Below are 24,572 nucleotides of genomic sequence, written 5' to 3'. Positions count from 1 at the left end.
CTTGCCATAGTAGGATATGTAATTTCACCACCCGCATATTGTTTTATCTGAAACGAAGCGTACTTACTCTTTGTTCATCAAAAGATTGTAGGGACAGAAATCACAGTGTTGCCTGTGTTCAAACGTTGTTTTATTTATTTTGTACCATCTGAAATGGGCGAGAAAACACTGGAAATTCTTTATAATCGCTGCTGGTCTTTTCTAGCGGGTGTACCGTATAAAGGTAAGTAGCTGTAACTTAAGCCAAATACCGCAATATTTCTCTCCTCGTAGTTAAGATTTTGATTTAACTTTATAAACAGACAAGTAATATTACCAGTTTACCATGATGCATATCATTATACAATTAGCCTAAATATTAACAGCATTATGTCTTTAAATAATGGATTTGGTTCCGGAACATTTCAATGGTTTAATTTTGTTTCATTACACGTATACCATTATTTTTTGTTAAAATATAGTTATGCATTAAGCTGTTCTATATTAAAAATATATGCATCTACAAATATATTTTATTGCACAAGTTGTATTCATATTTTATCTACAGGCCTATCTCATATGAATTCAATATAGGCAAATTCTTTTAATATTTGTTAATTTTCAGTATAGGCTACGCGTAATTTTTTAATTGATTGTTTTATCGTATGTCAGTTAGGTTTATGACGGTCTGGACTTTTTTCTGAAGAAAATGTTATTTCTTTCATTATCAGCCAAAAGTTTATTGTTGTTGTTTCATTACACTACATATCATCTAGCCTACATGACGTTATTAAAATGACAGAGAGTATGTGCGTTGTTGCAGATGTGCGTTAGTTTCACAATGTTTAAGTGACTTAACCGATGTGACTCTGTCTTTAGACGCTCATAAACCCTTGTCCAGGAAATAAAGAGCCATGGAAAATAGTTAATCGTTAATTCTGTAATAACCGAAGAAAAGGACCGTATTTATGGTGTGCTGGGAAAGTTTACCGAGGAGCTCCGTGATAACAGCGCCGCCCGGCAGACATGAGCAGAGCCCATTCTGCAGAAAATGAGGATTGGACGTGAGCTACGTGCGCATCCAGGAGCAGACGACATGACATGGAGAGACTGCAAAACACGGACCTTTTAAACACACACGGACGCCAGAGGATCTGTTCACCGCAAGAGAGAGTCGCCAGTGGCTGTTGTGAGTCCCACGCGGTGAGTTCAATGGTTCTGAACGCCACCACAGCAGAGGAGCTGCTGGCAGGACATGCGTCTACATCTGGACCCGGGATCAAGCTTTTGGAGGAGTCCAAGAGCGGCTTGCCTTTGTATAATGGCGGAGGAATGGTATCCCCTTCACCTACAGCAGAAGAAAGTTATCATGATGCGCCTGCGCAGACGCAAAGTGGGTGTTTACATCTAAATAGACTAGTGGAGACCCCCAATGGGGGCTTCACGGGTAATGGGGACAGGCCTTTGAAGAAGCCTTGTGGAGATGTGCGATTCAGACAACTCCTCCACCAGAGGAGAAAAGATGAGGAAAACAGAGACTTCGGGGCCCATGGTGGTTTACCCACAACGGGAACTGGATCTAGCGGTTCTTCAGAAACGTCCCATGGACCCCACCCTCCACTTGAATGCAAAAGGAGGAGGCTTGAAACGGACTCCAAAACAGACTCTAGTAAAAGCACATGGGCTGTTACACCCCTTACAACCAATTGCCAACACAAAAATGGTGGCGTTCCCAGCTCCTTGTCATCCCCCAGTTGGGTCCATCACAATGGGCACAAAGTTACAGGGAACCATGCGTCCCCTGGACAGGCCGAGGTGCGGTCCACGCCGCCCGTGGTGGCCACCAGTGCAGAATGGTCTCCAGAGCACATGGCTCAGCAGTACATAGTTCCTTGTATGAAGTTTTATGGCATCTGTGTCAAAGATGGCTTCTTGGGCGATCGACTGGGCAGTAAGGTTCTGGAGGAAGTGGAGACTCTAAATCACAGCGGGAAGTTTAGAGGAGGCCAGTTGGTCAGCCAAAAAAACATCCCATCTAAGAACATCCGGGGAGACCAGATAGCCTGGGTCGAAGGCAACGAGCCGGGCTGCGAGAACATCGGGACCCTCATGGCCCACTTTGATGAGGCCATCATGCGCAGTGCGGCCAATGGACAGCTGGGGAATTATGTCATAAATGGCCGCACCAAGGTGAGCGAGAGGCGATGAGGTGGCATATCTGTGCTTAAAAATTACAATTCTGTTTGCATTTACTCATGTCGCTCCGAAACTATAGCTTTCTTTTTTCTGTGGAACATAAACGAAGATATTCTGAAAGTCAATGGTGTAACAAAACTGTAAAAAATGTGTTGATATTAAAAAATATGCCTTCTAGCAGTATAAAGAAAGTCACAGAGGTTAGAAATTACATGAGGGTTGAGGAAGTGATGACAGAATTATAATTTTTGGGTGAAATATTATTTTTGTTTGGACCAGTATGGTGACACTTAATACCTGTCACATTTTACACTATTTCAACTATTATTGATATAAATAAGATATAGTTTATTTACAAACTATATTGGGTAAGTTGTCACAATGAAACTATCCATAACTATAAATGACTAACCATAAAACAGGCTTTTCAGCAAACAATGGTAAAAAGCGAGCATCTAAAAGAGATGAAAACATTCTTGTTAAAGGGATAGTTCACCAAAAAATGAATTTTGTTTTATTATTTACTAACCCTATGTTGTTCCAAACCTGAAAGAATTTCTCCCTTCTGTGGAACACAAAAGAAGATATTTTGAAGAATGTTGGTAACCGAACAGTTGCTGGTAGCCATTAACTTCCATAGTTCCCAGTCAATGGCTACGTTGGCTACAAACATTCTTCAAATGTCTTATTATTTGTTCAAAAGAAAAAAGAAACACATGCAGGTTTGGAGCAACATGACTCATCATCATGAGTCAATGATGACCAAATTTCCATTTTAGATCTAAAATCTTACCCGAATCGTCACGATTCTGCACTGATGGCCGTCAATTTGACGATTTTACGTACCCAAAGTTATCAAGACAGTTGTGAATGGTAGTCAGTGGAAGTGCACTCAATCGTCAGAACTCATAAGTACATACAACAATCCCACTTTGTATTGTTCTCTTGCGCAATTCAGAACCATGATCTGTTCACACTTGAAATCTGATATTGGCCACATTTAAAACAACAATGTGAACAGCTTCACCAAAAAATGATTGCGCCCTAAGGCGTGAACGTAACCTAAGTTGCGGTCACATTTACTGTTAATAATAAAATTTTGCAGGCAGTATCCAGTCATTTCAATAGCAATCAATGTAATCTGAAATTTATTTTAAGGGGGAAGAAGTTCCCCACACAACGTTTCATATCAGGTTTTTCACACAAATTCACTGCGTCGACCAACAGAAAGCTGCTTGATCTGAAAACGATTTTGTGTGAGTTTTACTTTGTCTGTCACTACACTATTGACAATGGTCAATGGAAATCTTTTGAAGTACAAAATTTAACTGAAAATTCACCAATTTTACCTCGCTTTTTTTCTTCCAGAGACCTAGCCAACATTATGTGTGACAACTTTCCCCTTTATTCAGTATGTTTCAGTAGATGCTAGCTTAGCTATTACTTTAGGGCTAAAACTGGCACACACTGTCAGTGGTGCAAAACTGCATTCAGGAAGTTGCGGTTGAGTGTATCAGACAAGATATTGACTGTCTGTTGTGTTTCTCACTGTTCCACTGTTCTCAACTTGCAGTCTGAGAAATGCAGTCTTATCTGATCCCAGATCAGTGTTTCTCTGGCTTTGAAGACTCCTCTCTCAGTCTCTATCTCTAGCCCATATACAAACAACATATTCTTACTGCCACTAAAGTGCATTGCTTGCGTGTAAGGTGTGTGTGTGTCCACGCTTGTATATACAGTATCCTTATTGTACACGTGAGACGTATCAGAGCTTATCAGATAAAAATCGCAAAAACAAACCCTGGATCTGAAAATGAGAATTACATTTTTGGTCAGGTTGAAATTGAGACTTTCTGACCTGTATGTGCTCAAAGTGCAGCATCGGTTCTGTCGGACATGAATGTAAAGTCCCTAATGCTCACCAAGCTAGCATTTATTTAATGCAAAATACAGTTAAATGGCAATATTGTGGAAGTTTATTAAAAAATAACTGTTTGTTATTTGAATATATATTTTAAAATGCAATTTATCCATGTGATGCAAAGCATCGGCCACATGATCCTTCAGAAATCATTTTAATCATTTAATGAAATCATAATTTACTGCTCAAGAAACATTTCTTTGTATCAATATTGAAAACAGCTCTGCTGGTTAATATTTTTGAAGAAACCATGCTACACTATCATTCAAAAGTTTTATTGAAATTATGTATTTTATCCAACAAGGATGCATTAAATTAAATTAAACAAAAGAATGTGACAGTAAACACATTATGTTAAAAAAGTAACCGCATTTAATACTTTTTTTTTTTTACTTATTATTCATCAAAAAAAAAAAAAAAATCCTAAAAAATATTAAGCAGAAACAATGGTTTTCAAAGATGAAAATAATAAGAATATTTTTTTTACTTAGCACTAATAATAATTGATAATAACGGAGCACCAAATTAGCTGAAGGATCATGTGGCAATGATGCCGAAAATTCAACTTTGCAGGAAAAAATATATTTTAAAACGTCAAAATATAAAATAGTTATTTTAAATTATACTTCAGTTTTTATACTATTATATTAGTCTTACTGTATTTTTGATCAAATGAATGACGAGTGAGCATAAGAAAACCTGAATCATTCTTAATCTTAAATATTCCGACTACTAGTGTAGCGTCAATGCATTGAGTCTCTGTATCTGAATACGCAGTCATTTTTATGGCTGCGGGAGTTTTGTGAATGCAGCTCAGGACCATGTGGACATGCCTGTTGTAATCACAGCCCGTCCATTGCTGTTGCCATTAGAAACCTGATCTGCGTGACCTTTTTATGAATTTTCAGACGGTGTCAGCATGTCCACTGCAGCTCTTTCATTAGAGCGATTGAGGGAGGAGAGGCACGAGTCTTCTGTTCAGTCAGGCTGCAGTGGGGCAGGGTGTACTTTCTGCGGTTTTGTCTGACACTTGACACAGTTGACAAGAGGAGATAACACGTGCGACCGAGTCATCCATCTGCTGCCACCAGTATAGATCATGTAGCCGCTGCTAACAGCATATGATGCCCTGGTGCCCCTCATGTGCAGGCATCACTAACACTAATGATGTAAGGATACAGGAGCAAGATATGTATGGTATGCGCAGTGAGTAGTTAGAGCAACTCATATGTGGTAGTTGCAATAGATAACTCTCAGTCATGATAGCTTAATTGGGTTCTCTAAATTGATACAAGCAGATGCCACCCATTTTCTTTTGCGTGACAACGATCAGGGAAACCCAGGGAGACACATCAGTTTTTATTAATTACCCCTCTTTTGGAAACCGCAGTATCTCTAGACACAGTGAGAGGTAAACAACCCAATGCAAGGATTGGTGCAAGTTAGTGTGTTATGTGTCTAAAGGTGTCTGAAGAGGCACAGAATTAAAGTTACCGTGATATAGGCTGGAGACGGATCAACTCAACCTCTACAGTGTCAGAAGCTGTTGTGGAAACAGGGCAAGCAATCTTAATTGTTGTTGCTTGTCATGCATGTAAAGAACAGTACTCAGGCTGTTGGATCTCATGCACTGAACGTGTTTTCAGTCGATCGACACACATGGGCAAAATGTCCCATTTTCTGGCAACTTTTACATTTTCTACAAATGCATTCTAATGCATTTATGTCACCTCTGACCTGCAGCAATATTGGATTGTGACTATATGGCTTGCACAGATATAGCCTGGTCCCCTGCGATACTCTTTGCTTGTTCACTTACAGCCTCAATCTGAGTAACGATTGTAATTGACTTGGATAAGGTCAAATCAGTTTAGACTTGCCAGTTGCCACCACTAACTCTCCCGGGCAGGGGAGGAAGGGGCTTGGAAATGTGAGTGTTTACCATGGACATCCTTCATCAATTCTGTGTACTGGCGTTCAGCATCCTCGTCACCAATCTTATGTCTTATGCAGACTAAATTAGACACGGGGAAGTACGATGCAACTCTAGTATCTAGTAACTCTAGTACCTACTATAAACATTATAACGTGGCGGCAAAGCTGAATTTTCAGCAACCATTATATTAAAAGTCTTTATTGTCACTGCTGATTCAGTCCGTGCTTAATAAAACGATTCATTTCATTTAATAAATCTTACTGTCCCGGTTGCGTAAATAGACCAAGCTATTTCCACATTGTCATTATCCTTCAAACATGGATATAAAAACTAAATATGTAAATATATAGTGTACATTTTGTGCACTAGTAATGTGTTAACTATACATATAAACCCCAAGCACAAGGTCATCTAATCAACGAGGGTGTTTACAGTCTTGCAGTATTTATGCTCGATAACGTCACAATATTTTAGATTACAATAAATGCCTTAATTGTGTAGAGGTCACAGCTGGCACAAATATCTTTCAAGCCGAAACTTCGAATACAATCTTCATTCTAGCAGCTAATTCATTGTCTACATGTTTGTTTAGGTTTGATATCAAAACCGGATAAAGCCCAAGTGATCTTAAGAACGCCTGTAAACACAGTTCACTTGAATTGTCGGGTGTTTATCAAAGGCTGATGGTTATCAGTGTGTTGCTGTTTATTTGAATGCCACATCGTCTACTGTTTTCATTTTCATTATTAATTAGTTGTTGAAAGCCTAATATTTAGATAATTTTGGAGTGCTGATAGCGCTATTTGATTATAGAAATATGTTGAACCGGTTAAATCAAGGCTATGTAAATTGTCTATTGTAAAATGCGCTGATTGTCCTTAATCAACCCTCCCATTAGTTCTCTTTTTTCCTCTCCGTCTCCTCTTCCGAGCCTTATCAGACCCGTTACTTTTGAGCCAGCCAAAATATTTCCCACCATTACCCAAGACACGTAGCACGTTGTATGCTGCAGGAGAATGAGCGTGGGTGCTGCTTTCTCTCTAATCCAGTGCTTTCAGAGAAAGGTCCTGGTTTCATTCTAGTATGCATAGAAACCGTTTGATTTTGGGAAGACGTGGCAGGGAAAAGGATAAAAAGGAGGGAACAGTGAGTACCAGCATCAGCCACATGGCAGACTTCACACGCCCCTCCCAGAGAGAGAGGAACACGCCAAACAAAACATCACAAGCATTACTTTATTTGCATTCGTACGCTTAAAAGACTTAAAATACTTAGTCTTTTTCAGGGATGATTAGATTAGGATATACAATAGTAGAAAGGTGTAGAGAGGAAATCGAGTATCTCAACGCTTCAACTCAGTCTTTTCCTCTGCAGTGAAGAAGTTCAGTGGTGTACTGTGGGATTGAACGGGAGACAGTTTCGACTGGACAAATATTCCAACGTTTCCGACCACAACCCAGTGACATAGATGGAAATATTTAGGACATTTTGGGTTCTAGATGAAGCAAGTGGTTTCTAAAAATGGCATGTGCATAATAAGAAGGATTTGTTCGTATTTTGATTATGTAAGAATACCTTTCAACCCATTGATTCATTCAATATTCTGGTTTCTAGAAATCTGAATTTGACAGCTGCCGTATTGTGGTTCATATAAACGTCTTAGATAATCCACCAAGATGGTGATAAAGAAGTACACTTTTAAAAAAGAAGCATACTTTTTAAAAAGTTCACAGACATAATATACTTTTAAAAGAATAAACATATGTGTGAACTGAACTGAACATAATGCACCCTAACTGCATGTTAATTGCATGGATTCAACTTTCTATAAAATGCAATTAGCTAACTGGCATAACTGGCTGCCCACTGCTCCAGGTGTGTGTTCACGGGGTGTGTGTGTGTGTGTGTGTGTGTGTGTGTGTGTGTGTGTGTGTTCACTGCTGTGTGTGCGCACTTCGGATGGGTTAAATGCAGAGCATGAATTCTGAGTATGGGTCACTATACTTGGCTGTATGTCACTATGACACTATTTCACTAATTAGTTACACATATGCAGTGATGATGATGGAATTTATCATCTACAAATATAGTTGTTTTAAAAAATCTATTTTTGATTTGAAGTGCACATTCAATGCAGTTAAGTGCACTACTTTTTCACAAGGTTACACATATACTCTACACATGTACAAAAATTATTATGGGCCATATTAAATATAAAGATATATTAAAGGAACACTGTTTCAATGGTAAGCAGGAGGAATTTATAAATCCTTCATAAAAAAAATGTAATTCGTTTTTTTTCAATTTCTGTGGGACAATATAATGAAGCATCATAAATGAGAAACTTAAATGATGCATGTTATTGATTTGATTTGAAGTTACAAAACTAATGGTGTGGTGTAAAAATGCCAATAAATAAAACTGCATTAAACGTCAATTAGTTCAAAGTTAAATTCCACTTTTCTTCTACTCTGAATTAGTTTTTTTGTAGTCCTGATGTTTCTCTCTCTGTGTGTGTGTCCTTATCTAACCCTCATGTCCTACTAATCCTGTGCACTCTCATCATCAGGTTAACACTCTTATCTCAGCACAACCTGTGCTCAATATCCATCTGACTATCAAGGCTTGAAAGGTTCTTCCATGATCAAAACAATGTGGTTTTAAGGAACTGCGCATGTTAACCATAAAAACCATATAACATCCAAAGAAAACAACCAAAGAATATAAAATAGCTCATTAATGACATGGTCACAGCATCACTTATATTTGACAGACTATTCGTCATGGATTATCTGGCATTGCGTGAACCATTTGACTAGAATAGATCAGATTTCCCAAATCTTTACTTGAGAATCTTTACTTGGGTGAGTGTGTTGGCTGTAAAGACATTGATAACTTGCAATGAGCCTTTTAGCTGTGTGTGTGTGTGCCAACTTTTTTGTTCTTTCTAACTGGATAATTGAGCTTTTCTCTGTTCAGTTTGGGTGTCATATTTGGCTTCCTGTGAAAAGCCTTCGGTCTGCCAGAGAAGGTGAAGTCCTCTAATCTAGTTATGAGAGAAGCCAAGTACAGATCCAGTCAAAGCAGCTCCAGACTGTTATCTGTGCTCGTCAGATTTAGAAACTTATTTAGAAATGTGTAATCTGATGAATAAGCCTTTTATGCAATTAATTATGTTTACTAACACATAATTAAAATCAAAAGTTACCTGTTAATATTATTTAATGCATCTGCGCTAACATGAACTAACAATGAATGGTTGAAGTTAGTAACTAATGTTATCAAAGATTAATATTTTAATACTGTAACATATGTATCTCTCATTGCTAGTTAATACTAGTTAATTCATTAACCAATGTTAACGAATGGGGCCGTGTTTAATGCATTATGTTGACAGTGAAAGTGAAAGATTTGGTTGGCAATGTTAGTTTAAAGCAGTCATACTCCGCATATTCACATGGGGGGGGGGGGGTGTTGGTTTAGCAATGTAGATGTAGATTGAACCTTGGCCATTGCACTCCTGTGCAAAAAAAGAAGAAGAAAGAAACGAAGAAAAACGTAACTTTCTGAAAACGTAACATTTCTGTTATCATGACAAACACTTCTGTCCTCCCCAGTTGTTTGATTTTCTTTCTTATGTGAAACATGTTAACTCGTACTTATCGATGCAATGGTCGCTAAAACCGTGGATGCTCCGCAGAAGAAAGAAAGTCAAACAGGTTTGGAACGACAAGACAGTCAGCAGATGATGACAGAATTTTCATTTTGGGTGAACTGTCCCTTTAAGAGAATAGTGCACAATCACTTCTGCTGATCTTCAAACAGACCTTTTGCCGTAGCACATGCCGGCTGTGAAAGAGAGGTGGGCTGATGTGCCACTGTCTGCCCAAGTGCTGCCGTTTAACCCATGTGACACACGTTACCACTATGCTGTGATCCAGTGATAAAGCCTGAGATAAGGGTTAGGAGAGTGTCTCTCTCTGACCATATCTCAGAGCCGCAGCTCACAGAGCACCCTGATGCCTCACAATCCTGCCGAAACAGACCCCTTTTAACATCTCCACCATCATCCAGCCCAGGAACGCCTAATATCAGCCAGAGCAGAAACCGTGCCAAAACTGAGCTCTATGCCAAGCCTTATGCTCTAGGTGCTTTGTTGACCCATTCCCCCCTGAACAGTCTATTGTGGCAACTTTCTATTTCAATAAAGGTATGAGACAAAAGTCTTTTGAAGATTTATTTTTTTTTCTTGCAAGAAAAGCTGCAGTGTGTGACAACCCCAACTCAACATTTATACCTTCACCGAATCCGGATGCTTTGACCCCATCCAGTCATAATGCACATTCAACACACACGTCCATTTAAGGTGTCTAACTATGTCCCTCCAGATGCATTTCTAAGAACGCTGACATTATACATGTTCCTGTCTCACGCTTCGATTTCCTGTTCTAGCTCATCTCGTGACAAACTTATGTGCATTAATTAGACATTCAATAGAGAAAGAACACTCCTTAGTAGAGTAAAGCAAATACAACTACTAATAATATGAATAGAAAAGACAACTCAGACTGATGTTGCCCATATAAACAGTGTATTTAATTATCTTAGTATGGCTTTTTTTATTTATTTTTTTATAAGAAGAAGAGATCTAGACACAAAAACAGCAGAGTTAATCATTAACCCTAACAGAAATGTTTATTTTAAGCTGTCAGGCGTCTGTTATGAAATAACCTTGTGTTTATTATTTCACCTTACCATGAGCGTTTGGTATGTCATTTATCATATCAGACTATGAGCCACATGCTCGTGGTTATAAACCGCACTGGATGATAACGGCGGTCTGTGTGCGGTCAGGCAGACATACTCTATCTAACTAGGTGTTCTTGTAGCATTTAGCACATTAGCATAATATGGCCATAGCAGCCAGAACAGATCTTAATATCTGGCCCCTTCATGAACAGGGTCACGAAATGTGTTCATTTGATTGTTAATCATCCTAAAACCTCCCTCTCTTCTGCAAAACCAGGCCATGGTTGCATGTTATCCTGGAAATGGAGCAGGATATGTGCGACATGTGGACAATCCGAACGGCGACGGACGCTGCATAACCTGCATCTACTATCTGAACAAGGACTGGGATGCTAAGGTTTGGGATGCACCCTGCGTTTACTCTTTCTTGTGCTTGATAAGTGAGGAGGGGAGTCGTCTCTTATCCATTTCTTCCATTTGTTTTTGATCTGTTTATCCAGGTTCATGGAGGTCTATTGCAGATCTTCCCTGAAGGTCGTAATGTTGTAGCCAACATCGAGCCTTTCTTTGACCGTCTGCTCATTTTCTGGTCAGATCGCCGGAACCCACATGAGGTGAAACCAGCTTTTGCCACTCGGTGAGTCCACACACACTGTTCACACTGCTACAGTCACTCACATAGAGCCAGGGGGCTTCAAAAATACATTACAAAAATCCAATTCATACGCACAATGCGGTGCTATTTAAGTATTATTTATGCACTGTTTTAGTCATATGTTTTAGATTTAAATATATTAAATATATTCATATAATGAATTACCTTTTGTTTTTTCATATTTCTGTTTTTAATATAAATTTGAGTATTAGCTTTGTTTTATAAAGTATTTTTTATTACTATTATATTTAGTATTTATATTTAATGGTGGTAGTATTGAAACTTATGTCAGTTAATTGCCGTAAATTGTTCATTTTTTTATTATTATTATTATTTTTTTTTTATATATATATATATATATATATATATTTTTTTTTTTTTTTTTACAATAAAATAAGATTAATAATGGTTTTAGTTACTACACTGATACAATGTCTTGAACACACCTCTTCTGTGATTATCATATTTTTAATTTATGAATCAAAATTCTTCTATTTATCATCTGTATTGTAATATATATTTTTATTTCAGTTTTAGTACTTTGGTGCTTTTTTCAGTTAGTTGCCAATTTTTGTTTAAGTTTTTCAACTAATATTTATATTTAAAAATGATTAATAATGGTTTTAGTTTTAGCTTCAATTAATGATAACTGTTACAATATATGCTGTTACAATGACTTGTACGAACCTTTTCTGTAGTGATGACATTTTTAATGTATGATTACATTTTGTTTATTTTGGAGAATTTGTAATTATGTAATAATTTCAGGGTGGAACAACTATCCTTTTATCATAACGGTATCTCATAATTCAGTAAAATGAAATTCTTAATGATAAAAACTAATTTATTATTGTTTCTATTTAAACACCACCAATGACAAAAACAATCTGTTTTTATGAAAGGGAAAGGTTATTTCAGGCTGTTTAATGTCATGTGGTAAAAACTGCAGTCCTACATTTCTCATAACCTCTCATCTATTGGATGTTGATCTATCCAAACACACACACACACACACACCTCATCCACTGCCATTGTTCTCGTAGCGCTGTGAACACTACGGTTTGATTTGGTTGAGCTCTTTAAATGCCGCACCTGCAGCTGCTCTTCCTCGGGAAGAGGGTCTGTGTTGAAATGAGTTTGATGAAACAAATTAAACTCTGTATTTTTGGCTCATCCCTTCCTAGTAAAACAATCAAAAACATTTTACATTACTATCTACATTTAGGATGAGGGTCGTGGTGTTTCAAGCCCCATCACAGCTGGGGGGCGAGGTGGGGCACAGGAAGTGCGTGCTTCCTGCTTGCAAGAGGCCGTTGTTTCAGTTTGTGCACTCGTGCCGGTAGGAGAGAGCCAGGAATAAACAAACGAGTCGCTTTACTAGCATTAACCCTATCTGTGCTTTATGCACACAATGAATCTACACATCTCAGACACCAGTCAAGTCAAGTCAGGTCTGCTCTATTGTCAATTCTTCCACATGTACAGCACATACATACAGAGAATTGAAACAGCGTTACTCTCAGACCCCCGGTGCATTCAGATAACACTAACACTAGAGCCTACAAACTATACAATAAGGGCATGTAAAAAAAAAAAAAACTCCCTATCACAGTTGCTAAACCACTTCCTAGGGATAATCAGATCCATATTTGATCATCATACTGTCTGACTGAATGAATCTTTCTCTTCCCACAGCTACGCCATCACCGTTTGGTACTTTGATGCAAAAGAGCGGGCTGAAGCTAAGGAGAAGTACAGACTGGGTGAGTTTCAGACCTTTTAAAAGAAACTTGTGGCTTAGGCTGTTTTCTCACTACATGTTTTCAGTTTGCCTTGAAGGGATACTCCACCCCAAAATGAAAATTTTGTCATTAATCACTTTACCCCCATGTCGTTCCAAAACCGGATGAGTTTTGTTCGTCTTCAGAACACAGTTTAAAGGGGACCTATTATGCCCCTTTCACAAGATGTCAAATAAGTCTCTGATGTCCCCAGAGTGTCTATGTGAAGTTTTAACTCAAAATATTTTACAGATCAATTTTTATAGCTTGTTAAAATTGCCACTTTTAGGGTATGAGCCAAAACACATCATTTTCATGTCTTCCCCTTTAAATGCAAATGAGCTGGTGCTCCGGGGAAGAGGGCGGAGCTTCAAGAGCTCAAGAACCCATCAATAAACACTCCACTGTTAGTACAAGCCAGTTATCTTTACAGAAAACACACTCGGTTTAAAAATCAGTCATCTGTTGTACTATGCAAAAAAAAAAGCACTTTATGAATAACACAGATGGGAGCACGGCATGATAAAAAATAACTCATGGTGCCATTGCATGCTACTACAAATTTTACAAGCCCCACTTGTGATTATGATTAATTCCAGCGGTCAACTTCACATTGCTTTCATATACAATTTTAACTCCCAGTTTCCTATTCACGCTCATTCTGGTAGCACGTGAAGGCAGCGTCAGTGAAAACAGACAGACAGTGGTAGCTTTAGCAACATTAGCCTTACAGAGAACCATGAAGGTCGTCAGAAAGGCATTTTGGAAAACTCACGTGTGATACGTACTTTTTCTGGAGGTGTAGCTGGATCACGAACAGTTGGAACTGTTCCATCTTTGAGGAGAAACTATTGTGGGAAAACTGCTTTATACTAACCCTCATCCACAAAGCAGTGTAAATGATTCGTGTAGATATAAATGAATTTCGGTAGAGTTGAGGGAGCATCTTCTTCAAAAACATTTGCATAATAGGTCCCCTTTAAGATATTTTGGATGAAAACCGGGAGGCTTGTGACTGTCCCATAGACTGCCAAGTAACTTTAATGGTCAAGGTCCAGAAAAGTATGAAATACATTTATTTAAACATTTCTGTTTCTGTCTATTTTAGTGTCAATGTTATGCTGAGTAAACGTTGACAGCTGGTTCTCAGCCTGTTCAAATCTGTCTTTAGTTGTCTGACTTGAATTTGCCTTCTGTCCATCTTTAAATATCTTCTCTCTCTCTGTCCTTCACAGCTACTGGACAGAAAGGAGTTAAAGTGCCCGTCACTCAGAGCAGCAAGACCTGAATCAGTATACGAGTGAACACGAGTGAAATGTGTCCCGTCGATGTGTGTGGCGCCGTTTTCAAGAGGAGATGCAAACGGCCCAACAATCACGTCTCTTTCTGTGGCCTCGAACATCCAACAAAACGTTTGATTTGATCGGGACTGTCTTTAAATGAACAGCATAAACCGATATATCTCAGACTCGATGGCCATGACTCTGAAACCCTAGCAGGATTGGCCATCTTTTCTACAGCAGAAACGTCACAAACAAACATGCGTTACTTTAGTATTTTGACGTATAACTGTATTTAATAAGAATTACAGTTTCTAAAATCAGCCTACGCTACACCTCTGTGTGTAAGTGGGTAGATGAGATTTTCCAGTGGCCTTTGTCATTTCCTGTTTAGCCCCATGAATGTGTAACCAGCTTAACACAGAGATCTGACTTACGCCAAAGCTCAGCTAGATCATGGAAACTGACAAAATAACCAACAATCACATTATACACCAATGCTTCAGTGGACACAATCCCTTACAATTGAGCCTGAGCACTAGGAAACATTTAGGGTGAATTCATTTGCAAAGAACAGCGCCCTCTGATGGCGTAAGTTTTCACGCAATGCTTTGCTGCAGGAATTACGCAAATCCGGTAGCCTGGAAAGCAATTCGCTCGCCATGGTTTCTCAGTTTGCAGCAGACTTTAGGGCCGATAACATAGGATGTAGTTTTGCACTGTTTTTTGATAGTTGTCTTTGCCAGTTCTTCACATCTAGGTGTATTTTCTCTGTGTAGTTTCGCTCCAGGAGAGTTGTGCTTTGAAGACGATGCCTAAAATAAAAAACTAATTTAACTTTAATATATGCATCCAGGCTGTTTCCCCTGTGAACAGTCCCGTCTCAATTTTGTCTACTTTGCTGGGACTGTAAACTGATGCACCGATAATACAATTCTGTCCGATAATGAAAAGTGATAATAATTGTCTAATTATAAGCTGATAACCGATAAATGGATATAAATATTAAAATTATATACTGTTTTGTGATCATACATTAAAAATGTAAAACACTAAAAACTGAATTGAATCATTTTAATGCTAAAAGTAAAATTTGGGCGTCACAACATTTTGTACAGTATGAAATATGATTACATTCAACAGTTATCAAATTATTAAGAATTTCAAGTGTTGAAGCAAAGAAAACTAAATATAATAATGCAGAAAATGAGCTATACAAATAAATTCAAAATACAGATTAATTAAAAAATATTTAATATCGGCAGATACCCAATATGGCACCGATATATTATACATTCCTAACTATAACTGTAGGTCTAAATTGCATTGCATATAAAATCCAAATTTATTTGGATTACGGTTTTAACATAAACTAATCAACTTAATGGGATGCATAACTGTCAGTCATACATAAAATAAACACATTTTATTACATAAAACATATTTAATACATAAGATTTATGTAGGGTGACCATATGCGCCGTTCATACGGGACACGTCCCAGCCAGGATTTTAATATTGCCTAAAATATCCAGGTTTTGGCTATTTGTACTGTGCAGGTTGATCGTTGTGATACATTCATGAGAGCTATAGAGAGCAGAGCAGACGGCTCCTTATGCTTTTGAATCGCTTTTACGTGTATGTTCGTTCGTTTGACTTGAAGGATTGTGGCGCACTTTGTTTTTGTTTGTTTTTGGATTTGTGCGCAGAGACGCTTCTAGTCAATCGAACAAACAAACACGTGCGCATATTTGCATAGCTTTGATTGTTCCCTCTGGATCTCACCTTCTCACACGCAGCCCCACGATTGGTCGACTATGTACAATACCTGCATGTTATTGGTCAAGCTGCTCTGGATGTTTAAGGCATTATTCAAATCTGGCTTATTTCTTTCTATCTCATAAATTTGAACTAACTTAATAGTTTCTTGTTCTAAACCTAGCCATGTTTTAACCATGTTAACCATATATTTTGACTGAATAAATATAATAGTTTTTGCAATAAACAGGTGTATGCTGATCCTAAGCAATTTGAATAAATGCATTTTATTAATATACTTGTTAAGATAAGATCGAATAGATGCAAATAGTTAATAATAAACAATGCAATGTGTTTTTACATGATTCTTACCGGTTTCATTTATGACTGACAAATATGCATCACATTACATTTATTAATTTGTTTGTGTTTAAAACTGTGTAAACTAAATGAACGCAAATTTTATATGTGTTCCAAATAAAATAAATCTTAAATTAAGGCCTAAATGTTTTGCAGCATCGCTTCCCCGCTGCAATCCATTCACCTGAATCAGCGCTTTAAAATGCTGAAAATGCTCCAGACTGCGCCGTCTCTGGATATATGCCCGATTTGAATGCTCTTCATCATCATTTGATGAAATAAAATCCCTTTTTAAATCCCTTTTTAATAAATGCTTCCCGTAGATGGCTATGTTACGTGCTATCTGGCACATTTTTCATCCTGATTTGCATAGAAAAAAACTATGTTTGCCCAGAAAATAGTGACAAGGACTAGCTGTGGCTCAAGTGATTTCACCACTCAGTTTCCAGGTCATAATTCACAGCTAGAGTTTGCAAATGTAACAAAATGTCAAAACAGGGTGACCTTTTTAATTTAGTGCATTAGGCCGATACTGCTGCATGCTGACTTTAAAGGGTCTTTCTATAAAGATGCACTTACCTGAGAGCTGACTTTTCTCCTCCCTGCCTCAGAGGGGCGCTGTACAGCTACAGAGATCGATATGGGGCTCTCCTCAAATTATGGCAACAGTTTTTACAGGTGACCTGGAACATATTACAGCCTCATTGTATCAGGTGTCCACACATGCACTTCCCTTGTGCCTACATCTCCCAGAGGGCATTGCAAGTCCATCATGTGCTTGGCTAGATGGCTATGTTCAGAATAGAGCACTGTGCACGGCTTATAACTTTTAAAAGAATGAGTATGCAAGAATTTTAGTAGAATGTTAAATTGTCATCAAATGAACTCATTATCATTTTTGCTCTTTTGATCAGGTTTGCGTAATAATGTCTTAAAATAAATATATTCACATTATGAATAAATATATATTTTAATATTTATAAATATAATTCAGATGCACCTGGTTTTACTTCCTATTCATTTGTCTCTCTGGAAAAAGAAGGTCGGGCACAATGCATTGTGGGTGCTGTGGTCAAATACTGCACATTTTGGCAAATGTTGCATGCCGTCCAGGTATTCCACTCAAACATTTGCATAGTATGCATGCACAGCATACATAATCTGTATTGCAGAAACAGTATGAGAGAAGCGTGCTATTCTGAACATAGTCACAACAGCACAGAGCAGATTTCCCAGCATGCCGTTCTGTGCTCGAGTGCTATAGATGGCCTGGGAAGTGAAACAGTAAAGCACTTTATCAAATGATGTGTGATGTGTGAATGAGAAGCTACGGAAAAAAAATGCTTTGTGCTGTGTAACAGTATGAAACCGAATGAATCAAACTGAGAACAAAAACATGTTTCTGAGTTTTGCAGTATTTAATTAAAATGTGTCCGATTTTGTACAGCTGACCACTGTGGTGTTTTTCTCTTTAGCTTTGATATAGCTATATTTGGGTCATTATTCTGCCTAATACTTCAGAATAACTCATTTTCTAGGTCGAATAGTAAGAATTATTGAATAAAAAATTACAGTTATTTGTTTAAACAATATTTGTGGGTCAAAAACTAAAATAAAGCAAAATAAAATGAAATAAATGTTGCATTGGATAACAAATAAAGCTACAAATAAAAAAAAGTGCATTATTACTGTTGAATTTTAGGTTGAAGTTGCAAAAATTTCTAATAATGTCTATTATTAATTATTAAGCTGCAGTCGGTAACTTTTGACGCTCTAGCGGTTAATAAACAGAACTGCTTGCGTCTTGCGGAAGAACATCGTAGACGGAACTACTTCTCTCTGTTCATGTCTATGAAGAATCACAGAGGTACTGGGTTACTCCGCCGCTGTTCCCCCGAAGCAATCTAAAATAGTCCGAATATAAACACTTATTATAGGTGCACCCTAGTGATTCAGGACAAGCTAAAAACACGGTTTGGAAAATTGATTCATGGTGTACTCGCTTATTATATACATTTTTCTACATTTTGAACACAAACAAAGTTTCGGACCGCAGCTCTGATTGGTTGTTTTTTACCGGGAGCGATGTATTTTCTGCAAATGGCAATAGCACCACTGGGAGGAGCCAGAGGAGCTTGATTTTTCACAGATTATCTGTCTCATATTCTACTGTGAGGACATAATGACAGGTTTAACAAATATGTAAAAAAATACATTTTTACAAAAGTTACCTACTGCAGCTTTAGGGCTTATTTTTTTTTATTCTAAAATAAATGCAATATTTAGATTCAAACAAATTTAAAGTGGTTGATATTCTGATTTTCTAAAAGGTTTGTTTGCATTACATACTGAAAATATCCATCTAAAAATGTAAGTTCAGTATCCTGTTGATTATAATCAGCAGCAAGTCATTGAACTGGGAATGATTACTGAGAATGACAGTATATGTGTGTCTGGGCCACACATGTGACCTATACTAGTAGCATTTGATCTTTACACTTGTACACTGGCTTGATGAAGTTGAGAAGCAGTTGATGTTGATGAGCTGTGATCTTTTCAAACGGGAAGCTGCTTCTAGATCAGCGTCGTCTTGCGCTCCTCAGCAGCAGGAGAGATATTAGTCCTGGAATGTGTTGACAAACAGGAAGTGTTTTTCCTTCTCCGGTCCGAGCACTGATTGAGTGGAAGCTCCCGCTCATTCATCATCTCCAGTGTTTGGGAGTGTGTCCTTTGCTCTTGGGTCTCTCTCAGATCAATGCAGCGGTTTGTTTAGTGCTCTCTTAAACTGTGATAGTATCTAAAATCTTCATATTTTAGAAATATTTTACACTCAAAATAATAATACTTTGGGGGTTTTGCTCACTTGCTATTTGCATATTAATTTGTCTCAAACATCTTTGTCTTGTCAATAGTCATTATACCTAATTGAGTGGAATACAATTCAGTGTATACACATCAAAATTAATATTTGTGTGTGTGTGTGTGTGTGTGTGTGTGTATATATATATATATATATATATATATATATATATATATATATATATATATATATATTACACAACAATATTAAAAAATTAAAACATTTATGTTTATTATTTATATATATATATATATATATATATATATATATATATATATATATATATATATACAATTTTTTATATTATTCAGTGTATACTTTGTTGACAGTAAAAATAAATATGAAAAATATTAGTACAATTAAAATGTAATAATAATAATAATAACTGTGACTAATTTTCGAATGGTACAGTGTATCTGATATGCTCACTGTGACTGCATTATGAATTACATGATTATTTGTGTTGCATTTATTAAGCATTTAATGATGCTATTATCACTGCTCTCCCATACTTGTAGATTAATACACACACAAAAAATGCATACTAATAAATAAATAATGCAACCAATTCAATTCTATCATGAAATCCTAATCTCCATATCTTTGTCAACTACCATTATAAAATAATAATAATAATAATAATAATTAAAGTAATTTAGTCTTTACTCTCCTGTCCAACAAAAGTGCAAAAGCTTAGCTTAAAAAAAGGAAGTATATGGTGAGAAAAGCACTAAAAGAAAATTTTAAGTATACATTATTGAATTAAATAAAGCACTGAATAGGTAAAAAAAAAGTGTCTTTAGAAGTCCCTTTTTTTTCAGTTATATTATTTCCATTTAACTGAAGATTACCTTATGTTCACAGCAGAGTTTCTGGTAGACTGTAGGGTGGATCATTGTTTAAATGCTCCACATGCACACTTAATGAACACTTAATTGGCAGGCGTAATGAAACATGCCTTGACAAGAAAGTGTCTGGAGTCTACAAGAGGAACAGCATCATAGCGTGACAACCCGAGTTTAGTCATTCTTTATATCAAAGGCGGCCCTTTCCCGAATGCATTCTTCACACACATACATACAAATACACACACCGTCCCGTCTTTGCTGCAGCCCCCTCCTTCCTCTCTGTGCTCCTCACGCTATTTGACCATCAGGTTGTTCAGGCGTGGTGACCCACAATCCCAGAGGATCACATCAAGACAAAAGACCTCTGCAGTGAGAGAGAGGCAGGCCGGAAGAGGCCACTCAAACACACACATGCAACCCCATGCAGTGCATACTCTGAATGACTCTCTTATGATACTCTCATTACAGTACAGTATGTACAGTACAGTGATATTTAAAAAGAGTTCTGCAACAACTACTAAAATATGCAGTTGCTATCGGTTAGTCACACAATCTTATGGTGATCAAACAGGTTTCTGGATCGGTAAACAAGCTAATAACCATCAAAGACCACGCAGGAACTAGCCACTGTGTTCAGAAATACAGCTACAGTCTAGATTTATTATTATTTTTTTATTAGATTTACTAGAGTTTTGGGTCACCAGTTCATGACATGAAACCACATTAACTTATTTATGTGTTATGTTTGAAATGTTTTGCTTTACAAGTGTGCTTCTGGTATTCTTTGTTATAAATAAATTCCGTTGGCTTGATATTATTTTTACCTAATCACACATTTTAAGTGATTTACTGTATGCATCCAAATATGCATCATATTAACAGAAATTATTAAATTAACAAAACATTCTGCAAGTTTATACAATTTTCCTGCAAAAAATAAATAAATAACACATAATACATTAATAATACATTAAATAAATGAAAATAAAATAAAAATGCACTTTACACTTTCATACCTTTTTATACACAGTAGCCTATATATATTTTTTCTTTTGTTTTGTTTTGTATAAATCTGTAACTTTGAATTTGAAGTTACTTTTTGTTGTAATGGTAAGAAAAAAACAATGCTTTGGTAAATCATAAATATCGCATGAAAGTCTAAATTATAAGCTACTATGTCATTATTATGAGCTAAAGTGAAAATCATTATAAACTAAGTCATAAAAAGATAAAAAGTCATAATTATGACATAATTCAAAATGTCAAGGTTTTGACTCTCATGGGCTATTAACTTTTCTCTCTCATAATGACTTAGTATTTCTAAAAACTATCTAATAATTTAATGAGTCATAACTTCTTATGTCACAATTATGATTAAGTCTACCATAGCAGTGGTTTTTATGTGGTGGAAATGGGCTTTCATAAAGTTATGTACACTGTCCCTGCTTTCAGTGTTCATACTATCCATCCTAAATAGTATGTGAGATTAAAATGTGTCCCCAAGCATAGTTGAAAAGAGTATGTGAGAAGTCCCCGGAAGGTCTAGTATTTCAGTCTGATTTTTGAAGTGCACACTCCATGCATACTCTGATGGATAATATTAACCACAATCCATTGCGCTTTGTCGGTCCAGAACATATGTCTATGATCCAGAACTACAAATACGAATAAAAACGTTAAAAACTACAAACATGGAAGATGTGCGCGACCGAGGTTAAGAAGAGATGTTTATATAAAGGGGTTTGAGTTACTAATTATAATCATATATATGTATATATATATATATATATATATATATATATATATATATATATATATATATATATATATATATATATATATATATATATATGTTATCTGTGTTATGATATTTCATCTACAGCAACAATGTGAACTTTTATAAACATCTGTTTGGCCAATAACTTTTAAATGTGCACTAAATATGAGCAGAGTTCTCTGCATAAAGACCCACGGCTGGCAGAACAATGTGCTACTTCATTTCTCTCCAAAATGGTAGAAAGTTAAATTAAATTAAATTAAATGAGGAGGATATTTGTAGTATATCCCAAAGCTTGCCTACTGGAGTGTGTCCCTTTTCTTCACCAAAACAGTGCATACTTTTAAGGAGTAACGTTAGTCACATTGGGACGAAGCAAGTCATTTTTTGTTGTGTTTTGGCGTCACCTTGTGGACACATTGTCACTTGCATCTTTATAGGATTGTACTTTAAAACGCTGAAAACAGTATGCATTTTAAAATATAGTATTTGACAAAGAATTGTCAAAAAAAACAAAAAAAACAAACTAATTAGTGTTATTAAATACGAACTCATTATAACGACACACGAGGAGGTTAACGATAGATGGCGCCACAGAAATCTCGCTCGCGTTGTCGAAGTTCAGAGGTCGGGTAAAGCCAAGCTCGTGTTTTCAGTTGAGTCCCTCAGCATAAGCAATGGCTTCCTTAAGTTGGTTAACGTGCAGGCGGTTTGCTCAGGTCGCGCGGCGGCCGGTGCTGCAGTATTTGAGGGCTGCAGCGCGTGCACTTCACCGGGGGAGCGCGCGACGCGCGGCGGAGAAAACCCCGCTGAACAAATCACGAGCGCTGGAGCAACAGTACATCACTGAACTAGATAAAGCTGATGCGCTGGTAAACAAACACTCCCTCTCGGCTGCTACTGCTTTAAATGCATGGGTCTTTATTCATTAATGTTCCTTTTTATATAAAGTTACACTATTTCTCATAGTGTCTGCTAGTGTTAAATGATTACTGTGTCCATGAACTGTTTTATTCACTTGGTAAACCACTGAATGCGTTTCTACGATGGCACAGATATTATGACATGGAGTGTTAATGTCGAATTTGCACTGGTCTAATACATGTCAATGATAACAACAGTAATGATAGTACTATATGCTTATTTTCCCTTTATTAACGACCACATGGTCTCTTTGTAGACAGACAGATCATACTAATGGATTGTGTTTTCCAGATGCTGCGGAAGTCTCATGAAACAGGTGAGGTTATCTCCAGCATTAATGACATATAGATATCCCTCTCATCATTTACTCACCCTAATGTCCTTCCAAACTATTACTGGCTTTCTTATGACAAACAAAAGTACCATTAATAGTCCATATTTGAACACAATCCTCTTTAGTCACCTGATGTCTTCTGTGAAAATCTCAAGTCCATCCAATATTTGAATGAATCACTATTTAGAGTTAAATATTTTTAATTAAATATTTTTGTAACGACATGAAGGTGAGTGAATGGTGCAAGAGCATTTGTTTTAGGTAGCTACTCTACATCTAGGTGAATAAGCGCTCCACTCAAACAGTATTTATGTTTATTTATTTGTTTGCAGGGTTTTTGTCCTGGTTCCGGAACGGTCTGCTATCCACAGGAATCGGCGTTATTGCGTTTGCGCAGAGTGATGTGGGCCGAGAGGCTGGATATGGTATCTTTTCTCAACTTCCGTCCGTAGGTTTTTATGTTTCCATCACAGTCCTGGTTTGAATGTTTTGTTCCTCTCCTCCCCCAGTGTTCTTCATCCTGGGCGGGGTGTGCGTGTCGTTCGGCGGAGCGTCGTACGTGACCAGTCTCTTGACTCTGAGGAGGATCATGCTCCTCTCGCGGGTGACCGTGCTGCTCCACGCGGGCCTGGTGTCCGCCGCCGCCCTCTTCTGGCTGTGCGCCGTATCGCTCTACATCGGCCGCCTGGAGCTGGAGATCATTCATGAGGAGGATGAGGAAGAGCACGGGGGAGATGAAGGCGGGGAGTGCACAGAGTGCAGGTCTCGACGCGAGAGACGCGCCGCTGAAGAACAAGGCCAAGACAAGTGAGATGAGAGGAGACTTTGAGTTAAAATGGCCTTTTCACTGACCCAGAGATCTGTGTTCACGAGCTGTTTAAAGAGGGAAGGTGAAGCTGGGCTCAGGTCAACATAACTGTGCACTACTCTAGTACTTGATTCATCAGGTTGAGTGAGTTTTTGTTTCTAATACTCCTGAACATCAGCTGTAACTTCACATTGGTCCTAGTATATGATAGTAATATTTTCTTGTTGGACCCGGGGTTGTGGTGCTGGAACATGAAAGTTAATGTTTAAACTAGCACTTATCAGGCAACCAGTTAATTATACAGCTGTTATAAATGGTCATGTTCACTTTTATCTAGTGACGTGATACAGAAATGTTTTTTTTTTTTTTTTTTTTGGTAAATCGCTTTACAATAAGGTTTGATTTT

At 37.3% G+C, this 24,572-nt stretch overlaps 2 protein-coding genes across 2 annotated transcripts; both read left to right on the top strand.

Moving 5' to 3' along the window:
- Nucleotides 1-15,340, top strand: LOC113058594 (egl nine homolog 2-like). Its single transcript, XM_026226625.1, has 6 exons — nt 1-223; nt 859-2,169; nt 11,059-11,178; nt 11,282-11,418; nt 13,132-13,199; nt 14,453-15,340. Exons 2-6 carry the CDS (start codon nt 1,081-1,083, stop codon nt 14,503-14,505), a joined length of 1,467 nt encoding a protein of 488 aa, XP_026082410.1. The 5' UTR covers nt 1-223; nt 859-1,080; the 3' UTR covers nt 14,506-15,340.
- Nucleotides 15,341-22,697: 7,357 nt separating this feature from the next.
- LOC113058592 (transmembrane protein 160-like) lies at nt 22,698-24,572 on the top strand. The gene is made up of 4 exons (XM_026226624.1): nt 22,698-22,972; nt 23,316-23,340; nt 23,691-23,783; nt 23,868-24,572. The coding sequence occupies exons 1-4, from the start codon at nt 22,778-22,780 to the stop codon at nt 24,167-24,169; spliced, it is 615 nt and encodes a 204-aa protein (XP_026082409.1). The 5' UTR covers nt 22,698-22,777; the 3' UTR covers nt 24,170-24,572.

This window comes from Carassius auratus, chromosome 40 (assembly GCF_003368295.1).
Source record: "Carassius auratus strain Wakin chromosome 40, ASM336829v1, whole genome shotgun sequence".
NCBI classification, from domain to species: domain Eukaryota; kingdom Metazoa; phylum Chordata; class Actinopteri; order Cypriniformes; family Cyprinidae; genus Carassius; species Carassius auratus.
Note: the sequence above shows the minus strand (reverse complement) of the source record. Positions and strands in the feature narration are given on the sequence as shown.

Coding starts and splice junctions, on each gene's coding strand:
- LOC113058592 (XM_026226624.1), top strand. CDS start 22,778: ATGGCTTCCTTAAGTTGGTTAACGTGCAGGCGGTTTGCTCAGGTCGCG. Junction 23,341..23,690: donor GCGGAAGTCTCATGAAACAG/GTGAGGTTATCT, acceptor ATTTGTTTGCAG/GGTTTTTGTCCTGGTTCCGG. Junction 23,784..23,867: donor GGGCCGAGAGGCTGGATATG/GTATCTTTTCTC, acceptor CTCCTCCCCCAG/TGTTCTTCATCCTGGGCGGG.
- LOC113058594 (XM_026226625.1), top strand. CDS start 1,081: ATGGAGAGACTGCAAAACACGGACCTTTTAAACACACACGGACGCCAG. Junction 11,179..11,281: donor ACAAGGACTGGGATGCTAAG/GTTTGGGATGCA, acceptor CTGTTTATCCAG/GTTCATGGAGGTCTATTGCA. Junction 11,419..13,131: donor AAACCAGCTTTTGCCACTCG/GTGAGTCCACAC, acceptor CTCTTCCCACAG/CTACGCCATCACCGTTTGGT.